This window comes from Gallus gallus, chromosome 17 (genome assembly GCF_016699485.2).
Source record: "Gallus gallus isolate bGalGal1 chromosome 17, bGalGal1.mat.broiler.GRCg7b, whole genome shotgun sequence".
In the NCBI taxonomy this organism is placed as follows: Eukaryota; Metazoa; Chordata; class Aves; order Galliformes; family Phasianidae; genus Gallus; species Gallus gallus.
Genome location: NC_052548.1, coordinates 1,181,544 through 1,205,371, shown reverse-complemented (window position 1 = coordinate 1,205,371; position 23,828 = coordinate 1,181,544). Strand labels below are relative to the sequence as shown.

The 23,828-nt window shown below is 58.5% G+C and overlaps 4 protein-coding genes across 6 annotated transcripts; 3 read left to right on the top strand and 1 right to left on the bottom strand.

Annotated features, from left to right (window-relative positions):
* Positions 1-212: 212 nt before the first annotated feature.
* Positions 213-13,112, bottom strand: FBXW5 (F-box and WD repeat domain containing 5). Of its 3 annotated transcripts, none has more exons than XM_040649092.2 (9): positions 12,830-13,112; positions 10,064-10,221; positions 9,297-9,471; positions 8,188-8,336; positions 6,362-6,848; positions 3,937-4,084; positions 2,792-3,004; positions 1,896-2,148; positions 213-519 (listed from the first exon to the last, which is right to left on the bottom strand). In XM_040649092.2, the coding sequence occupies exons 1-8, from the start codon at positions 13,017-13,019 to the stop codon at positions 1,902-1,904; spliced, it is 1,767 nt and encodes a 588-aa protein (XP_040505026.1). In that variant the 5' UTR covers positions 13,020-13,112; the 3' UTR covers positions 213-519; positions 1,896-1,901. The 3 variants fall into 3 exon arrangements, 2 of the variants coding, with proteins under 2 accessions (XP_040505026.1, NP_001025865.2); XR_005840302.2 differs by lacking the exon at positions 213-519 and adding an exon at positions 2,270-2,708 and having other exon boundaries at positions 2,008-2,148; NM_001030694.2 differs by having other exon boundaries at positions 213-2,148.
* A 435-nt stretch (positions 13,113-13,547) lies between these two features.
* C8G (complement component 8, gamma polypeptide) lies at positions 13,548-16,430 on the top strand. The gene is made up of 7 exons (XM_025141428.3): positions 13,548-13,707; positions 14,258-14,397; positions 14,962-15,032; positions 15,295-15,402; positions 15,514-15,615; positions 15,776-15,814; positions 16,171-16,430. The coding sequence occupies exons 1-7, from the start codon at positions 13,576-13,578 to the stop codon at positions 16,182-16,184; spliced, it is 606 nt and encodes a 201-aa protein (XP_024997196.2). The 5' UTR covers positions 13,548-13,575; the 3' UTR covers positions 16,185-16,430.
* A 2,046-nt stretch (positions 16,431-18,476) lies between these two features.
* Positions 18,477-20,500, top strand: PTGDS (prostaglandin D2 synthase 21kDa (brain)). The gene is made up of 7 exons (NM_204259.2): positions 18,477-18,631; positions 19,145-19,284; positions 19,407-19,483; positions 19,593-19,706; positions 19,859-19,960; positions 20,114-20,139; positions 20,362-20,500. Exons 1-6 carry the CDS (start codon positions 18,533-18,535, stop codon positions 20,137-20,139), a joined length of 558 nt encoding a protein of 185 aa, NP_989590.1. The 5' UTR covers positions 18,477-18,532; the 3' UTR covers positions 20,362-20,500.
* Positions 20,501-21,337: 837 nt separating this feature from the next.
* On the top strand, positions 21,338-23,758 carry LCN15 (lipocalin 15). Its single transcript, XM_004945724.5, has 6 exons — positions 21,338-21,472; positions 22,208-22,347; positions 22,485-22,555; positions 22,759-22,872; positions 23,301-23,402; positions 23,508-23,758. The coding sequence occupies exons 1-6, from the start codon at positions 21,338-21,340 to the stop codon at positions 23,531-23,533; spliced, it is 588 nt and encodes a 195-aa protein (XP_004945781.1). The 3' UTR covers positions 23,534-23,758.
* The last annotated feature ends 70 nt before the right edge of the window (positions 23,759-23,828 follow it).

The window sequence follows — 23,828 nt, the reverse complement described above, 5'->3', positions numbered from 1 at the left end:
ACCGTGCGCCCCTGTGGTGAGCTGACCCCCAGCTGAGCTGCTTTCCTGCAGGCAGGGCAAGGAAGGACACGAAGAAGGCAGAACTGCCCCGCTCCTGTCCCGCAGCTGGTTCTGCAATGGCTGCGGCACACAGAGCAGTACTGTACTTCTGGCTTCAGTTTTGCTTCTGAAGAGAAAACAGTACTAAGAAAAACAAACTTACATTGCCGAGATGCTTTAGCAGAGTATTTATTCAATGCCATGGTGAAGAGCAAAACTTGGTACAAACAATAAACCCTCAGTGCCTTGCTCACTACTACACCGTGCCAAGGGAGGAAAACAGGATTTGCTATCTTGGGGCAGGAGGGAAGGTGGAGACTGTTCCTTTGCTGTGTAAGGGGACCGAGAGCTGGGTTTAGATCTTGAGTGCACACCCATACACGCACACATAAACACACACACAAAGGACTCCCTTGTTTCTAGAAGTCCTGTGATGACAGAAAACCTGAGTACAGCGGTTCTGAATAAAGCCATGGGCACCTGTGGGGGCAGAGCAAAAGAAGGGTGTGAAACCCTCTCGCTGAGGGCTGGAGGAGCTGTTAAAGCCATCAGTGCATATTAAGACAGCAGCCACTGCCGCCATGAAGTCTTTTTGCAACCTGAGGCCGTGAGTGGCACAGACACCTGCCCTGGTGCTCCCAAGCTGGGGGGTCCAAAGCCCAGCAGCAGGTGCAGCTCCTGGGGTCACTGCTGGCCTGGGAGCTTCGGCCCCTGCTGTCTGGGCCAAGTGAAGATTAGGAGCTTAATTTTAGACTTACAGTTGGCTAATGGCTGGAGAGAGAAAAGCTTCAGGGACAAATACAGAGTAAACAACACTGAATTGATAAAGTGAGCCAGATTCCCCTCATCAGAGGAGCCCTCAGAGCTGATCACCAACCCCCAGGTGAGTCAGCCCAGGTGGAAGGAGGCTTATGCACACTTATTCCTTGAGGCAGGAGGGCTGCACCTCCACCTGTTCATCTGCTCACAGAGAACATACCAAGAGAACCTAAAGTGCCACAACTCAAGTAGCATAGGAGGGAGGTGACCATGAGACCAGTCATCACAGCTTACCCCTTAGAAGGGACAGCAAAGCCCCTGGAATAAATATGTTACCAATGCCATAGCTTATTTATGTGCTGCAGAGCAGAGGAAGACCAGGGCAAAGCCAGGTCCGTGTTACCACCAGCCCTCCCCACTCTCAGATTTGTAAACTGATGGTATCAGGATTTAGTTGTAAGAGAAGGCAATGGCAGGGCAGCCCTCCCCCTCCAGCTCCATCCCAGCACCGCCTCCCCCACTGCCTTTTCAGCCCTCTGATCCTTCCTGCCCTCCCTTTGTGGCCCAGACACTGTGGGGCAGCACTGAGCACACCCAGCATCCAGACAAGTTGCCCACAGAGGTTTGGGACAAACAAACAATAACAAACCTACTATATTAAAAGAGACCCGCAGTAAGGCAGCACAGCACTGTACCACTGCTTTTGCAGGTGCTCTGCAGCCGGTAGCTCTCAGTGAAGTCAGTGACATCCCAGGCCCACACAGTACAAACCCTGGAGATGTGCCTCAGTCTGTTCTGAGACCAAAGCTCACCCAGAGAGCTGTGAGCAAGTAGCAGCGTTTGTGATAAGCTGTGGGGAGGCGACCCTGCAGTGACCAGCTTGGGCTGCGCCCACAGGACCCAGGAACAGGTCCTGAGCCATTACGTTCTGTCTTTGAAGCAGATGCTCCAAGGAGGAAGCCATTAACACTGTCAGGGTCCCTCCTAACTCGGTTGACAGGAGTGGTGTGCCCAGAGCTCATCTCTGTCGTGCAGGGCTCAAAGCTCTGCAAGCTCCGGAGGTGGCTGCAGTGAGGAAGCTGCAGGAGCAGGTGTACCTGGGTTCAGCTTTTCTGGTTCATGAGCCAGGAGAAGAGCAGTTTCCTGGGCCTGGGCTTCCTGGCCTGCTGGATTCGCACGGTGCGAGGGGAGCGCCACACCTTGATGGTTGCGTCATCGCTGGCTGTCAGGAGCAGCTCCTGCTCCACCGGGCTGAAGGCCACCGAGTTGACCACGTTGTCGTGCTGCAGCTTGGCCAGGCAGATGTTATAGTGCCGGTCCCAGATGTAGCCGTGGCGATCTTCTGCCCCGCTGCAGCAGACAAGACAGCAGTGAGGACTCCGGCCAGGCAGACTGCCTTCCGCACCGAGCGCCCTGGCCCAGCCAGAGGGCCCAGCCTCCATCTGCAGGGCCGTCACCCACAGGCACTCACCCCAAGGGAAGCAAATCCCCTTTGTGACCCAGGCCCTGCCACAGACACAGGTGGGTTTCCAGAAGTGGAGCCTGAAATGAGGCCTCACAGCAGCAGCAGCAATTAAAGCTCTTCAGAGCAGCACGAGCACGCAGGCTGTGCGCCAGACTCACGCTGTGGCACTTGCAGCAAGCCAGCCCTCTTCTGGGCTGCAGCGAGGCGGCTCCAGACATCCCAACTTGCCCTGTAACACCTGCTGCCTGCAGCCCTCAAGAAGGGCAACTGCCACCCTCTGACAAACATGCCACAGTCCCACATTTCCTCTTTCCTTGCTGACTTGACAACAGGACCAGTGCAGACATCCTCCAGCAGCACTCTCTGACTCAGTCATGCTCCTCATCACAAGCCTCCCGTTTCCTGCTCTGCTCACAGCAGCCTCCAGCTCTCGGACCGGCCCTGCCTGCAGCACAACAGCCCACAGTGCAACACCCAAGGCCGTCCCATACCTCAGGCATCATCCTGCCCACCCCCAGTGCCACACACCTTGCCACGAAGTCCCTGCTGACATCCAGGAAGATGAAGAAACACTCCTCGTTGGGTGTGTAGGCCCGATGCGCACGGAGGGCTCGTTTCACTTCCTTCATTGTCTTCAAGTCAAACACATGCAGATCGATCTCCTCAGCAATGGGGGGTGGCTGCATGGGGTCAGAGATGACGCAGTCCCGAGGCCAGGCACGGCTGTTCACATACAGGTATCTTGGGGAGGGGAGCAGAGGGGTTACCCCGCGCTTGTGGAGCCACAGCATAAAACCCTCTCCCCTCACACAGACAGGCAAAGCAGGGATCACACAGTTACCTTGATCCTTAGCAGGCCTGCAGCTCTGAAACGCAGGCAGAAACACAGCACAATGCTCAACTGCTCTCTGCCTCCCTTAGAAAGGAAGGGGTTAGAGCTGGAGGGCCCTACAGACTAGGCTGAGCCTCTTTTATCTCATTAAAATCAATACCAAAGACAGCAGCCTATCCCACTGCCTCAGGAATGAAATGCATTACTGCAGGCAGCTCCTTCACTCTGCCATGACTCTGTGACTGACCTCTACACTGAACTGAGCTCAGCAGCACAGAGAAATGGTTTCCTGACAGGATTAGGAGAGATGCTCAGACATTCACCTTTCATCAGCACAGGGATAAGTGTCTGAGGCAGGGTAGGCTCCCTGCTCCAGGCCGGCGCAGGGCCCTCCTACCAGCAGCACTCCAGGGACTTGCAGCAAAGGTCTGAAACTGCTCCCAGCTCTGGATAAAGGCAGCAGGGCCATGGGAGACTGTGTTTTCCAGAAGGTGAAATTTACTGCTAGCACTCAAGGAATCACAAGTAACCACTGTCATGGCAGCCACGTGCAGGTATGCAAATGGGTCCCCGCAGATAACTCCAGCCAAAAAGCATTTTTGACTGAGATGACCCAGCTGCTTCCGGACCTCTTTCTTTTACCACTTTGTGCAGCCAGTAAGTGGCAGCCACATGCCCTAACACAGAGCACCTCACCCCAGCCTGATGCAGAGAGGTTTGCCCTTGGGGCAGAAAGTAATTTCTCCTCCCATTCACTCTAAAGCCCCCACACAGCTGTAACCCAAACTCCCTGGTGCCAAGGCCAACAGGCAGCTTCCTCCCCCCACCCCATCATACTCACCGGTGGTCAGGGGAGAGACCCATGCCAATTATGTGCCCGTGGATGTCAATGACGTGATCCAGCGAGTCAAAGAACTCATCCGAACGCCTCTCCTCCCCAAGCACCGGCCCAGCAGTTGTCATCTGATGGGGCAGGATCCTTTTAATCCCTTGGGAACAGAAAGGAGGATCATGCCATCCATGGGCTTCTGCCACAGACCAGCAGGGCTGATGAAAGCCCATTGGCTTCAAGAAGGGACTTCCCTCAGCACTGCTAAGAAAAGAGGACTGGCCCGTTTCCAGCCAGGGGCTGAGGGAAGGGCTGGCACAGGGCTCCTGTCCCTGCCAGCTGCTTCCAGGCTCTCACTAGCAGTGCCTTGGGCCAGAACAGTGCCTTTAAGTGACACAATGGCACATTCAGCCCCAGTGGTGAGAAGCCCAGTGCCCAACTGCCAACCCAGCCGCTGCAGCCTCACCTGGCTACATGACTCTGCAGCACAAGGGAGCTGTGCCGGCCCCAGAGGCTCTCTGCTTGCACAAAGGCTCTTCCTGCACAGCCCCAGGGCTGGGCCCACCTCCTGAAGCGCTCAGCCTCAGAGAGCCCAGCAGGCACAGACCACTTGGTGTTTCCTCCTGTCGCTGTGATGCACAGCTGGGGGTCAGCCCAGGGAAGCTCTGGGCACAAGGGCTGAAACCAGGACCAGACTCAGTGGTTTACAGCTTCCAAACTGCAATGCTGTGGGTCAAGCTCACTCCCCTAAAAGCTCCAGAGGTCCCAAACACAGCCCCTTGTGATGGTCTCCTAGAGGACACTTGTAGGCCTCAGCAGCCCTTCGGCACAAGTGTACTCAGCACCCTCCATGTGTCCAAGTGGGAAGATCCTGCCCTCTGCCCAAGGAACCTTTAATGCCACCCTTGACTTAGCTACCTCCCACAGAGGAACAAGGCCAGGACTACCCCACACTGCACCTGCAGCCTAAGGCCCTTTACATCTCTGCAGCTGAGCTGGGTAGCCCAGGCCCTTCGCTTCCCACCCAACTTGCAGCTCCCCAGCAGATTCTTCCTACCTCAGGTAGCACCAAGGGAGAGAGGAGCTCCAAGGGAACTCCTGCAGAAGTGCTTGCATGCAGCAGATCGAGCAACAACACTATGATGCTCATAAGCAGGCCCTGCTGCACCAGGAGCATGGCTCCCAGCAGCTGCCAAGAGACACCCAGCAGCACCAGCTCCCCAGGGCAGGCAGCCACTGCACAGAGAATGACTCAGTGCATGCACTGAGGGCCAGTGAAGCATTTGGCAGCAGCTCAGGGCTGGGCAAGGAGCTGAGATACTGTGGCCACACTGCTCCTGCTGGCAGCTGAGGATAAGAGCACAGAGTGTCACAGTTCCATGTAGTTCAGGCTGCACTCCTATCTTTGGTGCACAAAGACCAAGCGGCTCTTCTCCAGGCAGTCCACACATCTGGAAACAGCCCTTCCCTGCCTTACTGCAGTGGTGCAGGCCAGGAAAGTTAGAAGAGCCTGCAGCAGGAAAGAGGGCATACCAAAAGGAACAGAAGTTGTCTGGCTTTACAGAAGCCTTCTTGCCTAGAGGCAGCTCTCCTCACATTTCTTCAGGGTCCTTCCCCCTGAACATGTAGGCTACTTTCAGGGGCTTTTGGAGAAGCAGCCAGACTATCTACCTCTGCTCATCACTGCACTGATTTCCTATACCTTCAGTCTCTTCTAGTTCCAGCACCTCACCAACTGTGCTTGGAATGAGCACATGAAGTTCTAAGCCAGACAAAGATCCCCAGCAGTGTCCATGCTTGCCCTGTGCTGCAGTTACAACCCCCTGTACCCCGCTGAGAGCCAGCAAGCCGTCACCAGTAGCTCCCCACCAAATGCCCACTGAGGCAGCCAATCCCCTCCTGCACCACGCCAGATGTACAGCTCTAACCACCCACATCCTGCACACCAACAGGTCTGTCCCACAGGGATGAGGGACTGCACAAGCAACACAGTCACAAACTCCAAGCAGCTCAGACTTGCCTTGTCCTGACACCCTCTCCACTTCCGCATGACCGACACTCTCCCACAAGCCCCTGTCAGGACAAACTCTGCCCTTCTTATCTTACCATTTTTTCACGGCTCATGGCTGACGTTAAGTCAGGAGCTCACTCCTGGTCTCCTGCTTAGCCCTTGCCATGACATTCTCATGTGGCCAAGTGTCAAGCCTGGTAGCAACAAAACCATGAGGCAAGTGCCTGTGAGTGAAGCACCTCCAGTTAGTGGAGGAGTCTCAAAAGCCTCTGGTCCTGTACAGAGAACCCAGCTTGAGCAAAACTGCGACTCACCACAAACAAGCAGTGAACAACACAGGTCTTTTCCAGATTAACATCCAGAGTGTAGCTGCAGCCCGCACCCCTAAGAAGGCTGATGTGCCCAGGAGCTCAACCACAGCCTTACCTATCTGGTGCGGAGAGTAGGTGAGGCACCCTGTGGTGAAAATTAAGTATTTTGTCTTGCTGTTGCTGTCCGTGGAAAGCAGGTTCACCTCGGGCGGTTTAGTTCTGTTGCGTATGAACAGCTCAGCCACTTTGTTCTCCAGCTCAGCCTCAGTCATGGCAGGCCTCACACAGCCCCCCATGATATCATCAAAGAACTGCTGCAGCTCATCCTCTGCTGGCACACCCCCATCATCCGGCATTTCCTGTACTGCTGGCTCTGGAGTCTGCTTGGGCTTGGACTCCTCTTCTTCGCTGTCACTGCCGAGATCAAAGACTGGGCAGGTGGAGGTGGAAGAGGCAGCCAGCTGCTCCTCGTAGTCCAGGAGCAGGTCTGGGGAATCGTACCGGCTGCAGTCAGCCACCATCACGGTCCGGATAGTGCTGGCATTCAGATTCTGGATTTTGAACAGTCTCTTCACTACGTTCACATTCTCAGACTCTATGCCCTGGGAGAAAAGAGAAGTAAGCAGGAATCCCCTCACCACAGTGCTGCTTCTACAGCCTCCACACAGCCACTGCCCACAGTCTGAGCCCACACTGCAGGCTCCGGTCACACACTGACCTCCCATCACTGTGTCTCTAAGCATTACCATCAGGACTTGCCTGAGATGCCAGCCAGCTTTGTTACACTCCTTCCCATCCTGGGGGTGGGCATGATGAAACAAAAAGCCAGGGCCAGGCTTGTGCAGGAGAACATCTGAGCTGGGAACACAGAGGCCAGGCAGCCTTGCTCCCACCTCCCTGCCTGAGGTCATCAGCTGGCACTGCTGAGAATTTCAGAAACAGGCCCCCACAGTAAACAGGTGAAGTGCAAAGCACCATCCCTCCAGCCTACATGAAGCAAAGGGAAAGGACCTCAGTGATCCTGGAGCTTTCATGTGCCCCTCAGCAGAATCAGCTGGACTGTCAGCTCCCAGAAACAAGCTGCAAGTCTCTCCCCATCTAACAGCCTTGGCTGTCTGCAGCCACACTTCAACATTTCTCACAAACCAGGCAAGGTCCTTCCATGCCTCCTGGAGATGGAGGAGTTAATGCTGCAGTGTCAGGTGCAACACAGAGATGTGGTTACTGGAAGGGTCCCTGCCACCACAGGGAATTCCAGCTAGAGCCAGCATCAAAGGTTTGAGTCAAAGACACAAGACATCAGGATGTGCAGCTGTGACAACAGGACAGAGGCAAAACACTGAAGAGCAATGTGTCTGAGAAGTGCAAATAGCAGAGAACAAACAAGCAGCACAGAGGCTAAGGCCAGGACACACGCCATCTGTAGGTCTCCTCACAGCGTAACAGACAACATCTGGCCCACACATCTCAGCAGTGGCATGCAGGACAGAGCCAGCCTCCCAGCCATCTCCAGGAACAATGCAACCAGCTGCCAAGTGGGAGAATGGTCACTGCTCGACACGTGCCAGGCTGCAGCCATCCCAGGCCCAGCCTAGCATCAAGGTCTCAGTAACACTGCCATGGTTCATTTGCCCTCCTGCTCAGCAACACTTGCTCTACAACTCTGCACCCAACTCCTCATCCCAATTAATAAGGCAGGAAATAATGGAAGTAAAGGGTAGAGTAAGGATATTGCAATGAGTACCATAACACCAAGGGTGGAGAAACTCCATGCCAGGGTTGCCTCAAGCTCAATATCCAGAAGGTGAGTCAGAGGAGATAAACAGGGCAGACAAGAGTCTAAGCCACTGTTACCCTCTCACATCTCCTCCGCAGCTTTTCCTCTCATGAGAACCAGCAGGAAGCTGCACTGCCTGAGGAGCTGGAACAGAGGCATCTCACCTGGAAAGCGTTGTTCAGCCACAGCACAGAACAGGAGGTTATACGCCCAATCCGATGCAGATTGCCAGATATTAAGTTGGTTTCATTCAGCCAACAGCCAAATACATCATAAGGTTTATTCCTCACCCTGGAAAGCAGTGTGAAGTTCTCTGGAAGAGAGGGGAAACAGGAGCATGAGACGGTGGCTCCAAGCAGGGGATCTGGAGAAACCATTGCAAAAGGAATGGGAAATGGAGTCTCAGCCCACAGCAGGGGAGGCACTGACACAGCACCTTCACTGCAAGCTGAGCAGACACTGCCCAACCAGTGACCAGCCCCAAGGCATGGCTGCAGACACAGATCATTTCTCTCTTCTACAGAGATCTGTGGGAAGTACATACAGAGCGAAAACAAAACATAAGGGCAGCCAGACGGAACCAGACCAGAATGCAACATAGCTACACAGCCTTCCTCCAAGCATGGCCCAAAGCAGATGCCCCAGGGACCAGAACACGTCAAACACATACATATCTTCTTCACACAATCCCAGCCTTCCACCCCATGGAAGCTCTTCTGAACAGGAGAGCTGTGCATTGAGCAGCACTTCTTGGTTGTGGCACAGAGATGGCAAGAGACAGCGTAGCTGAGTTCAGCAGGCTTCACAGAACTGCAGCAGAAAAGGCTGAGCTGGGCAGGGTGACTGCATCTCAAAGCCACGTGAGACCTCAGGGCAGGACCAGCTCTGCTCGAGGCAGAAATGGTAGCTTCAGGACAGCTGGGAACACAGCCACCTCACACCTTGCCCAGACTCTCACTTAGAGATGAAATTAAATGAGAACATGTATGATCGTTATGGTCCTTTTCAACCCAGGCCATTCTACGATTCCATGATGATTCTATATATGCCACACTGCACTTTCAGGTGATGATATGAGTTATCCCTAAGGATATCCAGAAGGCCTACCCATAGAAACTGCAACCAGGACCTCTTTGTGCAGATGGTGGAAAGAAGGACAAACAGAGGTCAAGGCCACAGCATACACAGGGCAAGGGGCAGAAGAGAACCCCATCTCCCTCCCACCACTTTACACCTCTCCGGAAGGCTCAGTGAAGGCAAAGGCATAACTTACCCATGCTGATTACGGCAATCTCTCCTGATGAGGAGTTGTGAGGCCCCACAAAGACACCTGATACCAGAAGGAGGGAGTCATCGGAGTTGAACTGGGAGAATTGTGTGTAGCTCCAGTTGTACGGCCTCATGTTGGAGCTGTGCTGCAGGGAGATGTCCAACTCATTGCTCCAGATCTACAGATGAACAGACAGTTAGGAAGCTGTAAGAAGCCTGAAGGCTGTCCCACTTCACCTGCCCTGTCAGCACTCACCAGTCAAAGCAAAAAAAGTTACTGAAAACCCTATTTAAATACCTTCAAGACCCAAATTCCCTGTGAGCTCCACTGACAGGGAACAGCCACAGCTCTGGAGCTAAACACTGTGCTTCTCCAAACTTCTCCATCGGCCAGGCAGTGAAAGTTAGCAACACAGTTGGATTTTTAAGCATGTTGACAGAGATTTCTCCCAAGACAACCACCCACGCAAGACATTTTCTGCAGGTCATTATCACTGTTAGTTATAATGAAGGACTGGCTTGCACCTGGAAAGCAGCCAGAGCCAGGTAGGCACCTCTACCTTCAGATGGGCCGAAGCTGAAATCTGCTGCTCTCAAGGTTGCAGTGGCAAAAGGCAGTAGTTCTGTGGCTTTGAGAACAACTCAGCAGCTACAAACGAAAAGCCCAGAGCCACCTGGTCAAGCCTCACCTCTCCACGGGTTTCCTGAATCACAGCTGAGCCTTATAAAATCAAAGCTGAAAGTTTTGTGCAGGGAATGCTACCACCTTACCTTAACAGTACAGTCTTTGGAGCACGATGCAAACAAACAGCCCGAGTGAGAGAAGCTGAGGTGCAACACCTGGTCATTGTGCTCCTTCAGGGCCTGCACTTCAATGCAAGGGATGGTGTCGTAGAGCCTCTGGAACTCATCATACCAGGAGACAGCAGCTGGAACACAAGCAAGCACATATGACAAGAATGTACATGGGAGAGAAGTGACAGATCTGAGGTGAATACTGCAGGCACAGCATCAGCCTCTAGTAAAACACAGTGCTGCCAGGAGCTCTGCTGTGGCCACAGCCCCTGCAGCTCCAGCTGTGTTAGCGGGGCCCTACATTTTTCTCAGTAGTTTTCCCACTCCCATACACAAAAAAATCTCTTCTTCCGGGGAACCTACAACTTCTCATCATACCATTACTTTCTAAGCCATTGCAGCCACTACAAGAAATACCCAGAGAACAGCTATTAGCTAGCTAACAAAAACTTTGCTCAGGACAAAACAGAAGTCAGAACTGCAGACGTGCTCCAGCACACTGCAAGCACATCTGTCATGTAATGAAAGAAAAGCTGTTCCTCAGGGTACTGGGCTCCGCTCTGACTGTCTTGTCTGACGCAGAATTAAGAAGGTTCCAGAAGGGGTATGAGATCTGGAAAAAGCATCTGCACGAGTCAAGAAACGGGAAACAAAAGAGAAGTACTGGAGCTGGATATGAGGTGTCAGGGCAAACGAGGAGTCCTGCAAGTAGGAAAGCCTGGAGTACACTGAGAGAAGTTACACCGACTGCCAGTAAAGAGATAAAGGGGATTTTTAACAAAGTGCCTATAGAGTTGTTGTGGCAGCAAATCCCAAGGAAGTAAAGAGGATTAGACATTTATATGGATAATGGCCAACTTTCCTAGTTACACTGAACAGGACAGAAGGTTTTTTGGAACTCACTGTAGCCTGGGAGGCACCCTCCCTTGAGGCAGGCCACAGCTTGCTGCCAGGGAATCCCAGCATTGCTCAGTGGGCAGAATGCTCTGGCATCCCCCCCTTAAAGTCCTTGGTTTCATCCCACCTACCAGGAAAACAGTCAGGACGGATCCCATCTGGCCAAGCACTCCCAATGCTTCCCCTTATGGCTCTGTGGATGCTCAAACAGTACCATTCAGGGCTGGTAGGGCACTCCCCAGCTCCTAGGACTGCCCATCTCCCCTGGCATCACCCCCAGGAACGATCCCTGTAGTCTGGGAAGAGCCACATCCATTACTGAGCTACCCTGACCATCCCCATCAGCTATGAAGAACAGGGCTGCCAGCTTACATTCAGGAGACATGAAGTGAATGAGTCTGCCCCAAGTGTCTCAGATAAAACTCAATGATAACATCTTTAATCATCATATCCTAGAATCATAGAATGGCCTGGGTTGAAAAGGACCACAACGCTCATCCAGTTCCAACCCCCCGCTATGTGCAGGGTCACCAACCACCAGACCAGGCTGCCCAGAGCCACATCCAGCCTGGCCTTGAATGCTTCCAGGGATGGGGCATCCACACCTCCTTGGGCAACCTGTTCCAGTGTGTCACCACCCTCTGGGTGAAAAACCTCCTCCTAACATGCAACCTAAACCTCCCCTGTCTCAGTTTAAAACCATTCCCCCTTGTCCTATCACTGTCCACCCTCGTAAACAGCCGTTCCTCTCCTGTTTATATTACACTCCCTTCAAGTACTGGAAGGCCACAATGAGGTATCCCCGGAGCTTTCTCTTCTCCAAGCTAAACAAGCCCAGTTTCCTCAACCTTTCCTCACAGGACAGGTGCTCCAGCCCTAATCCAAAAAAGGTCTACAGACTGTGCAAGTGAAACCAAGCAGCATGCACTGCCGCATCCACATCTTCTCCTTACTCGAAGCCTTTTTGTGCTGGTGTTTCCTGCTGCAGAGGGTTTCCCACTGCTCAATCCTATTTGCTTCTTCTCATCCTCCTGTAGCCATCACAGATCACAGCTAGAGAGCAGGAACTCAGTTCAGTGCCACAGCTGATGCTGGGAGCACTGTGCACATCCTGGGGGACAGAACCGAGCAGAGTCCTCCTCGGCCACCACGTTTCTGCCTCCCAGAGACCCCCACTGGTGACAAGGGGCCCCACTCCCAGGAACAGCTCAGGGGACAGCACTGGGTTACCCCTCTATACAAGGCTTTGCACTCCTGTTTCTCATCAAGAGAGCAGCAGTACAGCACAGGTTGCCCACACAGAGGCTGCTGACAGCTCTCCTCAGGGAGGGCGGTGCAGGATGGCCAGCCAACGCTGTTAATGGGTCATTTTCTTATTGCAGAGGCTAAGATCAAGCCTGACATGCCCCAGCAAAGTGGGTCAGGTGCCACGTTAGCATTTGCCCTCTGTACAATTACACTGCTGCGCACTCACCCACTGCGGGGCTCTCCTCTGTCAGCCAGGCTGCAGCTGCTGCCTACACCTTATGGAAATAGAGCCTGAGCAGCTAACGCGTACCTCCAGCCCCTCCTAGTGCAGATGAGAAAGGGACAGAGCCCAGAGCAGAGCCGTAAGGCCCCGATCGGGAAGAGCCAGCAGCGATTACCACGGAATTCACCCGGGCTGCGGCACGCCGTGACTCACTGCAGGGCCGGCGGGCACCCGCGGAACGCTCCAGGACGGAAGGGAGAGCCGAAGCGCCTGGGCCTTCCGACGCCCGTCCAGAAGGCGCGGGGCGGTTCCCGACCCCCTGCGGGCACACCACGGCCCAGCCGCGCCCGCCCGCGGGGCCCCGAGCGGCGCACCTGGGTGCCGGGGCACGTCCCGGGAGACGCGGTAGTAGCGGTAGAAGAGCTCCTTCCACAGGAACTCGTCGCGGGCCACGGCGCGCCACTGCCGGCACACGAGGCCCACCGCGAGCACGTCGGCGTGGTCCAGGTACAGGAAGATCTCGAAGAGCACGCTGTCCGGGAGCAGGGGGCCGCCCGCGGCCATCGTGTCATCCTGCCGCTGCACCCGCGAGCGAGCGGCGCTCAGCTCGGGCCCGGCCCGGAGACGGCGCTCACCCGGCGCCCGCCTCCCCGCCCCGCACTTCCGGCTTCGCCGCCCCGCACTTCCGGCCCGGCTCCAGGAGCCGCTCTGGCCGCCCTCTCGGTGGTGGTGCCCTTCCGCCCGCGGCGCCGCTCTTTACTCCAGGCACGGCGAGCCGAATGCGGCGCGATCGCTCCCGGTCGCCCCGCCCCTCCGGACCGAGCCCCGCCCCGCGCGGTCGGACCGCGCCCCCGGTGTTCAGGCCCCGCCCGTCGCTCCGTGGGCCCGGGTCTCCCAGGCCGCGAGGCCGGAGCCGACGGGTGTGCGCCGTCAGCGCGGCGTCACCGCGCCCCGCCGCCCCGTGGGGCACTGAGCCCCCCCCACCCCCCCCGGCTGCTCGCAGGGAGGCCCCACGCAGCCCCAGCCCGGCTCTGTGCCCCTTGACCTCGTGTGCCGTGACCCCGTGCCCGCCCGGCCGTGCCCGGCCGCGCCGCTTCCCGGCACGGGGCTCCGCTGCGCCATGGCCGCCCCGCGCGCCCTCCTGCTCCTCTCCCTGCTCCTCGCCGCGCCGCAGGGACGGGGACAGCGGCCGCCCCCTCCCCACAACCCTCTTGAGAAAGTGGTGACCGAGGGGAACCTCAGCCTCGGCGAGGTGAGGCCCGCGGGCAGGGGGCACTGGGAGCAGCACCGGGGCTGCGGTGTGGCCCCTCGTGCTCCCTTTTCCGGTCCGGCCCCATAGCGTACCCCAGCCCACTCCTGGCCCTGCAGCGTGTCCCAGCCCGCTGCCCGCACAGCTCTGCCCCAGGCGCTGCCACCCAGGCCTCCGGGTGCCTGTGGAGCCCACCCATGGGGGTCTTGGGGCTCATGGGGAGTGTGAGGCTGTGCTGCAGGGGTCTAACTGGAGCTATGGGGTGGGGGCAGGTCTGCGGGGTGCTTGTCTGCCACATACGCAGGGCTATGTGCGGTTGCTGTGTGCCATGGGGCGATGTCCCGGTCTCCCCATTGTGCTGCTGCTCCTGAATGAGGGTCCACAGTGAGCAGCACTCCAGGCACGGGGCCAGGCTGCGGGCAGCAGTGCTGAGCAAGAGGGGGCAGCGTGAAATGTGGGAATGGGTGCTCAGCACAGCGGGGTGACAGCAGCCCTGGGCAGGGGTGTCCCAGGGCCAGGGCCTGGGTGACGGTGCCCATCTGGTGCTGTGCAGCTGGTGGGGAGGTGGTTCCTGGTCGGCGTGGCGTCCCGCTGCAGCTACCTGGCAGAGAACAGCCACCGGCTGGAGGCCACGGCAATGACAGTGGCTGTCCCGGATGGGCAGAGCCTGGCCATCAGCACCTTCAGGAAGCTGTGAGTGATGCTGGCTGCTGATGGGATTGGATGCTGCAGATGGGCTGGAGCAGGACCAGCACCTGGCTGTGGGCTCCAAGGGGGGAGAGCTGCCCTGGAGCAGTGCAATAGGATCTCTGGGATGTTTTGTACTAGCAGTCCTGATGGTGGTGAACCTGGCACCCTGCAAGCCACAGGGCTGCCATCACAGGGTGGACTTAGGGTGCCCAGGTGGGATATGGGACAGGCAGCCTGGGGAGACTGGGGCACCAAGCAGGTGTGTGGCTGTTCCACGGCCACCTGCACGGGGATTGCTTCCTGAGGGCTCCCACAGCAGCAGCAGCTCATGTCTGGCTGTCTGTGGGTACTGGATGGCCATGGGGTCACACAGCTTTGTGTCAGGGATAGGAGCTGCAAGGAGGGGTAGGGGTGGCTGGCACGTGGTGCTCGGCAGTTATCGGGCATCCCTTACATCAGTGTGCAGTGGAGAAAACCTCCTGAGAAAACATTCCATGTACAAGCTGCAAGGGCAGAGCTGGGGACCAACTGCAGCCTGCCCTGCACTGTGCTTCTCTCCCTGCACAGGGATGGGCAGTGCTGGGAGATCAGGCAGCGCTACGTCCCTGAAGGAGCCCACAGGCGCTTCTCCGTGAGAGGTGAGCACAGGGCTGGGTGGGCACTATGGAGTGGGCCCCTCCTGCTCCCATGGGGCTTTGGAACCAGCGTCTTCCACCAGTGCTTCCCACTGTGCCGCCTCTGGGATCCGATTGTGCCCCTGTGCTGAGTGCTGTCATTGGCAATGCCATGGAGATGTGCGTGCCCTTGGCACCCAGTCACACCCCTCGTGCCCTCTGGTGGTGACGTGAGGCCCCAGGACAGTGCCCAGCTGGGCCACACCTGCCCCAATGTCCGCCATAGGCCGTGGCTACAACAGCAAGATGGAGGTGGTGGTGGGAGAGGCGGACCCCCGCAGCTATGCCATCATCTACTACCAGGACAGCCAAGGCCTCTCTGCCAAGCTCTACGGTGGGTTGGCATGGGGCAGTGGATGCCTGTGCCCCACACCGTGCCCCACACCGTGCCCACTGCAGGGAGGGGGGCCGGCAGCGGGGCTGTGATGGTGGCCTTCCCCCATAGGCCGCAGCAGCCAGCTCAGCAATGCCATAGTGGACAAGTTTGAGCAGCGTGCCAGGGCTGTGGGCCTGAGTGAGGATGTGACCCACTACTTCCCCACATATGGTGAGTGCCACACAGCAGCCAGGAGTGGGGGCAGCCAGAGGGGCCCAGCACTGGTTGGGGTCTGGTACCAGCAGGGCAGGGAGGGGAGGGCACATCCACGTGGGTGTGGGCATGTGGTCTGCACAGGGCAGGTGACCGTCCCGGGCCCTCTCTCTCACAGGGTTCTGCGACTCTGCCGACGATTTCCACATCCTCGATGGTGAGCATGGCCCCACGCTGCCACGGCCCTGCCCTGCAATGCTGGCCCAGCACAGGGCGGGCGTCCCTCCGTGCCCCGGTGTGGGGCTGGGAGGTGGCAGAGCATCACTCAACACGGCTATCAGCCTCACGTTGGCAAAGGAAAGCCCTGTTTGGCCCCTGTGTGGGTCCAGCTGGGCTTAGCGGTGTCTGTACTGGGATGAGGGTCTGGGGTGGGGTGTCCTGGGATGGAGACAACATGGGTGTTCCCGGAGGTGGCTCCACCATTTGGTGGTGGTGCCTGGGGAGGCAGAGGTGAGTCCCAACCCTGGCACTGGGCTCTGCCCCAACCCCTCAGCACCTCTCCTTCCTTTCCAGAAACGGAGCTGTAGATGGAGGCAGTATTTCCAGGATGTGCCCAGCGCACCTCGTGCAGCTGCCCATGGACAAGACCACACAGGGATGAGCTGGGGCCTGGCCAGACCGTGCTACTGCTCTGCTGTGCTGGAGCACACCCTGGGCTCCCCTGTTCCTCCAGGCTGGCTGTGTCACCCCATGGCTTCATGCCCTTTGCCCCACGTCCTGTAGCAACCAGCAGCATCCCAATAAACATGAGGAAAAGCTCTGTGTCTAGGCAAGGCAGAGTGCCTGGCAGCTTGCGGCAGCACGGCATGGACAGCTCACAGCACTTGGTGCCCTGGGGCTGGTGGGCTTGGGGGGCACTGGGAACTTACAGTGGGTCAGCTCTTCCTACCAGGAACCTCAGGGGAGGAAAATGCAGCCTTGTAGCTGTCCTGCTTCCTGTCCCCAAGGCAGGTAAAACAGCTGTGACCCTGCCTGGGCCCTGGGGACCATGTCTCCAAGAGGCTGTTGCCTCCTGGGCCAATACCCCTGACAGCACCCAGCTGACAGCCAGGCAGGGGACATGCCTGGAGTCCTCCGCACAGTCTGAGAGCTGCAGGGTTAACCCCGGGGGCTCAGGGCCCCCAGCAGCCAGCCTGGCAGGGCTGCTTTGGTTCCAACCTCCCAGTGCAGGCTGGAGTTGGAGGGGAAGGGGCACACCCTGAGAGGAGCCCCCAGCCATTTCTGCTGAGGCAGCAGCAGGCTGGAAAGCCCCCTCCCCGCAGTCCCTCCACAGCAAGCTGGTCTGCAGCTCCTGGGGTGGGAGCAGCCCTCTGCCCCCGGCACCAACGTTTTGCAATCTTAGCGGAAACTGGTAACACATGTTGTTTATCAGGGCCTTATGTAAGGAACCGCCACGTGACCCATCCAAAGCCAGCTGCTGTCCCGCTGCACACGTGTGGGGCAGCCATGTCTGGCCGTGCTCACAGAGCTGCCAGGCTGCCTGCCGAGCCCGCTGCCTTGGAGTCAGGGCAGTCAGGGCGCTATGAGCTTGGGCCGCCCAGTACAGCTTGCTTCACCCAGCATGGTGCTGCTCCCCACAAGTGGCAGCATCATGATGGAAGCACGGCATGGTGATGGGAGCCATGGGCTCCTCCAGCCGGCCTCCAGCCATCTGGCATCAACCCCTTGAGATCCTATGCACTCAGTGCAGTGGGGGTGCTGCGTGCCTCCGTTTCCCAATGGAGAGAGCTCTCCCCAGCATCCCGCACCCCGAGGGGCCCTTGGTGTGCACCCACACCAACCGAGGGTGGGCTCAGCCCTGGGCTGAGAGTGGCACGCGGTGGCCCGGGACGCTCTCGTGATGCTCAGTCCTGTCCAGCTCAGCTTTTGTTTTGTTTTAATAAATCCGCAGCAGCAGGGCCAGCCCAGCCCCCAGCATGCTGTGCAGCACAGGCTTGGCTCGCAGCTGGATATGGAGAAGGGAATGTACTCAGGCGGCCGGGCAGGGTGGGCTGCAGAGAGGAAAAAAACAGCTGCTATGAAAACATGCTCCTTATGTATAGAGCCTTGGCAGGGCTGTGCCACAGGGAGAGCTGCAGGCTGGCAGTGGGCACCTGCCAGAGCCGTGGCCCCAGGGCAGCACGACCTGCCTGGTGCTCTGTTCCGTGCAGTCCTGCCCAGCCCCACAGGGCCACTGGTAACAGCAGTGATCACCCCCAGCCCTCACCCTGCTGCAGCCCCAAACCAACAAGGGACAGCTGCTCCTGGAGAAGGGTGCGGGGTTACATAGGGGGTCTGTCTGACTGCATGCTGTTGGCCGGGAGCTATGCAGGGGCTGGGGTCAGCATAAGGCAGGGGGTTCCCATGGGTGCACCCAAGGGTGCCCACAGATCCCACGGATCAGATCAGGACCTGACAGGCACTTGGTGCTGTGCTTAGGCCCCTCTCTGGGTCTGAATGAGGTTTTTTCTGCAAGGTGGGGGCACGCAGCAAGACCTGAGCCCTGCTGCTCTGCACCCCACGTGTCTCCATGCTTTGCCCATGGCAGCCCCTCTTCCCCCGGTCCCTGTGCTGTGCAGCCCTGGGGCTGGCATAGCCAGTGAACTGGCCGCCAGCTGTGTTTGTGCTGCAGAGCAGTTTGGCACCCCGAGGCAAACATGTAATATCAACAGGAAGGAAAAATTCACAGGTTCCCAGCCTGCCCTTTGGATTCAGCTCTTGCCCCTGCTCCTGCTTGCATAACGGCACGGGGGGAGACAGGGCTGGCCTTCCCGCCTCACAGGCCCCCTGGGGCCGCTGCGCTGCCTGTCCATAAATAGGGGCCCAGCGCTGCGTCCAGCACCGCCTGCAGCTCCCGCTCCCGCTCAGCTCAGCTCTGCTCTGCTCGGCTGGGGACATGCAAGCCACGCTGCTCAGCATCCTGGGGCTGGCCCTGCTTGGGGCTCTGCACGCGCAGAACAGCATTCCTGTGCAAGCTGACTTCCAGCAGGACAAGGTGATCGAGCCTGGCCAGCCTTGCTGCGTGGGGCAGGGGTGTGTGGGGTGCTCATCTCCCCAGAAATGTGCATTAAGGGGGGTACTGGTGGGCTGGGGGCCCTACTGCCCTGGGAACAGGGAGAAGGGGGCGCCCATTGCATCCTCCGCCCAGCACTGGAGTCCCACCAAGCTGGGGCATGGGCTGTGCTGCTGGGTCCTACAAGGAGCCCCCAGGGGGGTCTGAGCGGCACAGCTGCCCCAAAGAGGTGATGGGGAAGGGGGCAGGTCCATGCTGGCCCCAGCCTGGGCTGGACTGTGGTCTTGGCTGCTGTTTGTCACGGAGTCCTGGCCCCTTCTGTGTGCTGCGAATGGGTGCAAATGGCACTTCTGCTGTGGGTGTCCCTGTCCTCCCAGCAGGGCTGGGGTGATGGGAAGGGCAGCAAGGTGCTCGGTTAGCCATGGATCTGCTGGCCTTGAGGGCTGCAGCACAGCATGGCCCTCCTGCCCAGCGCTGAGCAGAGTTTGTGTGCAGCTTGCAGGGAGATGGTACAGCATCGGCCTGGCCTCCAACTCCAACTGGTTCAAGGACAAGAAGCACCTGCTGAAGATGTGTACCACAGACATTGCTGTCACTGCAGATGGCAACATGGAGGTCACCTCCACCTACCCCAAGTACGGGTGGCGGGGAGCTGCGGGGCCACACGCAGTGCTGGGGGCTGCTGGGTGGGCGCTGGGGCTGCTGAGCTCCACCCCCCCCCCCGTAGTCCTGCTGATCACTCTGTGCTGCTCTCCAGGGGTGAACAGTGCGAGAAGAGGAACAGCCTCTATATCCGGACGGAACAGCCCGGGCGGTTCAGCTACACCAACCCACGTGAGCCTCTGGGCCCTCAGCTCAACTCTGCAGTGGGGCAGTGATGGGGGTGGGGGTGGGGGGCCCAGGCTCAGTGCTGGGCTGAGTGGTGCCCTCTCCATCTCCGCAGGCTGGGGCAGCAACCATGACATCCGTGTGGTGGAGACCAACTATGACGAGTATGCCCTGGTGGCCACCCAGATCTCCAAGAGCACCGGCTCCTCCAACATGGTGCTGCTCTACAGTACGTCCTCACGCTGCCCTTGCGCTGCTCAGACCCCCAGGCTTTCCTCAGAGGGGATCTGTCCTGCAGGAGGGGGTCATGGGACAGCACCTCCAGGCCGGGTCCCCCTCCCCTGGCTCCCTGGGGCTGCCCTCACCCTGCTCTTTCCGCAGGCCGCACCAAGGAGGTTGCACCCCAGCGCCTGGAGAGGTTCATGCAGTTCTCCCAGGAGCAGGGCCTGAAGGACGAGGAGATCCTCATCCTACCCCAGACGGGTAAGGGTGGGCAGCTCACAGTGGCTCCTGGCCATGCTCAGCCCATAGGGATGGAGGGAGGAGGTGGCGGCCCTTGGAGAGTTGTACCAGATCCGAGGGCAGTAGTGCCTCTACCCATGGTGAAGCTGATCTCTGCTTTTCTTCTTTCTGCAGACAAGTGTATGGCAGATGCTGCCTAGGTGAGTCCTGCCCTCGCTGGGGGCTGGGGGGTTCCCAGCACTGCCTCCGTCCTGCAGAGCCCTGGTGCCATCAGCCCGTGGAGCTGCTCAGCTCTCACTGGGGCATCACCCGTCTCCCTTTGGGGTGGCCCTCCATGGGGGGTGTGGGGCTGGCAGAGGTACTGTCACCCCACCCCACCCCCACCAGCTCAGCAGCACTCGTCTCTCCTCTCTCCCATGCAGACTGCTGCTGGATGGAGGTCCAAGAGCACCACAAGCCGACAGCCACCCCATCCCAACCCCAGCGCCATATCCACCTTTACTTCCTGGCTTTGCACCCCGCATATCTGCCCCTGTCCCTATTAAAGCCCATATAAACCACTGTTCCCCTGCTCGTGTCTGTTTGGTCGTTGTGGAGTGGGGGCCCAGTGGGCCTTCCTGGGCCTGGGGAGGTCCTTCCTGGCGTGCTGCTTAGTTGAGGTTGGGTGGCACTGCAGTGCCGGGGGGGTGTTGGGTTTGTACCCTGTATGCACTCACATGGTGCTGCCTGGCCATAAAACCTGCCCCACACCTGGGACAAAGGGGTTCCAGGGCTGAGAAGGGCTGAGACGAGCTGTGGGGATCAGATCCCATCCGCCACATTGGCCATGCCAGCCTCCCTGCCTCAGTTTCCCCTCTGGAGAGTAGGCTGGCTGTGTAGGCATGTGGCAATGAGTGATCACAAGGGGGATCTCCAAAACCACAGCAGGAGGATGTTCACAAACCAGAGCAATGGCCCTGAGCAGAAGATGTCATGCAGTCACAGCTGCCCCAGTGCTCCCCATGTCATGACCCTGAGTCCTGCCCTGGAGCGGGGTCTGCACCCAGGGGCAGCAGGCTGCAGATTGACCCCAGACTTAAGCCCCATCCCACTGCTCTCCCCATCCTGACACAGCCAGATCCTAGGAAGGATGCCAGGGGACACCTCTACACCCGCGGCCCCCTCCCTGGACCCACTTTGGCACAGATGGTGCCAGTCCCCAACAAGTTCCGTGCTGGTCTGACACAACGCCGCATTCATTTGGGACAGAGCAATTAGACTGGGAAGGGGCCAAAGCTGTCACCTAACACGGGGACAACTTATCACTGCTCTTGTGTAACCTGTTGCATAAAGTGGGGTGGGTGGGGGGTGCTGCCAGCAGTGGGGGCTATAAAGGTAGGTGCAGGAAAAGGCAGCACCATGCAGCCTCTCCCGCAGCATCCAGACCCCAAAGCAAGGATGACAGCGGTGTTGCCGAGCCTGGTGCTGACCCTGCTCTGCCTGCTGCGGGTAGGGGCTGAGGTCCCTGTGCAGCTGGACTTCGACACCAAGAAGGTAATGGCAAAGGGTGCCAGACTGCCTGGGATGGGGCAGGGTAGCAGAGCTGCATCCCCAGGCACCCCCTGGTCTCAGCTCTGAGTCTCTCAGCCTCTGCTGTGGGAGGCTCTGGATGCAGAGCCAGATGCACAACCAGACCAGTGCTGGGCCACTGTGCTGGCCCTGCTGGGGGAATACAACACCCTGGGGCTATGGTGGCCCCGGGAATGCAGAGCTGCCCCAGGGAATGTGGGCTGAATGTCATGCTGCTCACCTCCATGGCACAGCGCAGGAGTTTTCTGTGTGCAGGGAGGTGGCAGGTCCCCAGGCTAGGTTTGGCTGGTCCCTGCAGAGAACAGCAGGTCCCCATGGCATGTGACAGGTCCCTGTGCAGAAAGACAGGTCCCCATTGGAGATGGCAGGTTCCTGCAGTGGGGTGGCAGGTCCCCCAGGGCAGGTGGCAGGTCCCTACGGTACATGACAAGTCCCTGCGGTACATGACAGGTCCCTGCAATGGGGTGGAAAGTCCCTATGGCAGCTGACAACTCCCTTACCACAAGCTGATGGGGCCCCATGGTGGGTGCAGGTCCCCCAGGCAGGTGGCAGGTCCCAGTGGTGGGTGGCAGGTCGCTATGTTGGGGTGGCAGGTCTTCCACCACTGACTGACAGGACCCCACGGTGGGTATAGGTCCCCCTGGGAGGTGGTAGCTCCCCAGATCTTCCCCAAACCCTGACAGTGATGGCTCGCTGCAGTTTGCAGGGATGTGGCACATGATGGCTGCTGTTTCCAACTGCCCTGTGTTCCTGGGCATGAAGGACAAGATGACATCCTCTGCCACTGCCGTCAGCTTCACTCCGGAGGGACACATGACCATGGAGACGGTTATCCCGCTGTGAGTCCCGTTGCAGTGGTGCCCCCTGGGCTGGGCACTGCCCAAGTTGTGGGCTGCACAGCCCCACATGTCCCACTGCCCAGCATGCCGTCCGCTGGCTCCCAGCCTCATTTGCTGTTTCAATTTTCCCCTTCCAGGCCAGAAGAATGCAAAAAGATTATGATGCTGTTCCAGCAAAGTGGGCAGGCAGGGCACTACATTGGCACAGGTATGTGTGGGCAAGGGGCCCTGAAATGCAGGGTGGGCAGCGCCTGTCCTGCTGTGTCCAGGGGCAGTAGGAGGTGGGTCGGCTCCTCTGCCTCCACCGGTGACTGCACACAACTGCTGGCTCTGTGCGGCACCTCCCTTCACAGACCCCGATGGGCACATTTGCAGCCACAGCCTGACTGGGTGCTCTCTGGGATCTTTTAGAAAAGGGAGAGAAGAGGGATCTGCGCGTGATGGACACAGACTACGAGCACTACGCCATCGTGTACTCCCAGCAGAAAGACAGCCAGGAACCCAGCACCATGCTGCAGCTCTACAGTGGGTGTCTATCCAATGGGGGGGGGGGGGGGGGGGGCCAGGGCTGGGATCCTCATTGCCACCCAAGGCCATTGCATCAGCACCCAGCGTGCCAGCACCTACCCATGCCCAAAGAGTCCATTTTGGGGTGAACAAAACATGACATTGGCAATATCCCCACTTGGCACCGTGTTGAATTAAATCCCCACCTGCAGCATGCCACTCGAGCTGCAGAACTCCAGGGCTGCTGGCGCTGCATGGGGGGTGCACAGCCCCCAGGGTGGGTCCCCGTCCTTTGCTGCTGGCCACAGAGGTGCCTGGTGGCCATCCTACACCTCATCCCCTAGTGCTTTGCCCATCCCAGGGGTCCCACTGCGGGGCCACCCCCAGGTGCGGTGCTGGCTGTAGGGACCCTCACTCACAGCCCCTGCTTTGGTCTCCACCTGCAGCAAGGAATCAGGACATGAGCCCACAGCTCCTGCAGAAGTTCAAGGAGCTCTTCCACTCCATGGGCCTGACTGAGGACATGCTGGTCGTGCTGCCGCACTCGGGTGAGTGCCAGGAGGGAGGTGGCATTCATGTCCCCTCTGTGTGGGGATGCTCCACAGGGATACAGTGTGAGGCCATGCTCACGCTCCTCTCCTCCCACTGAACAGATCGGTGTGCCAAGACTCAGAAGTGAGCACAGGCTGAGCAAGGATGCGCAGCCCCTCCAAGTGCCTACTGACCCCTGACCGTCTGTCCATCCATCCTGCCTCCCTGCAGCTGAGGGGCTGACACAGGGTTGCGTGTCCCCAGCACTTGGCTCAGTGCCCGCTCCGTGCTGCCCCTTCCCACCCCTCCCAGTCCTGCTGCTCTGTGCTGGGAGCACACCTCTCTGCTTGAAATAAACAGGTGCAGAAGCTTCCCCTGAGCTCAGTGCTTTTGTTGTCAGGGCTGGGGGTGCTGCCAGCAGCCCTGCACCAAACCCATCCCTC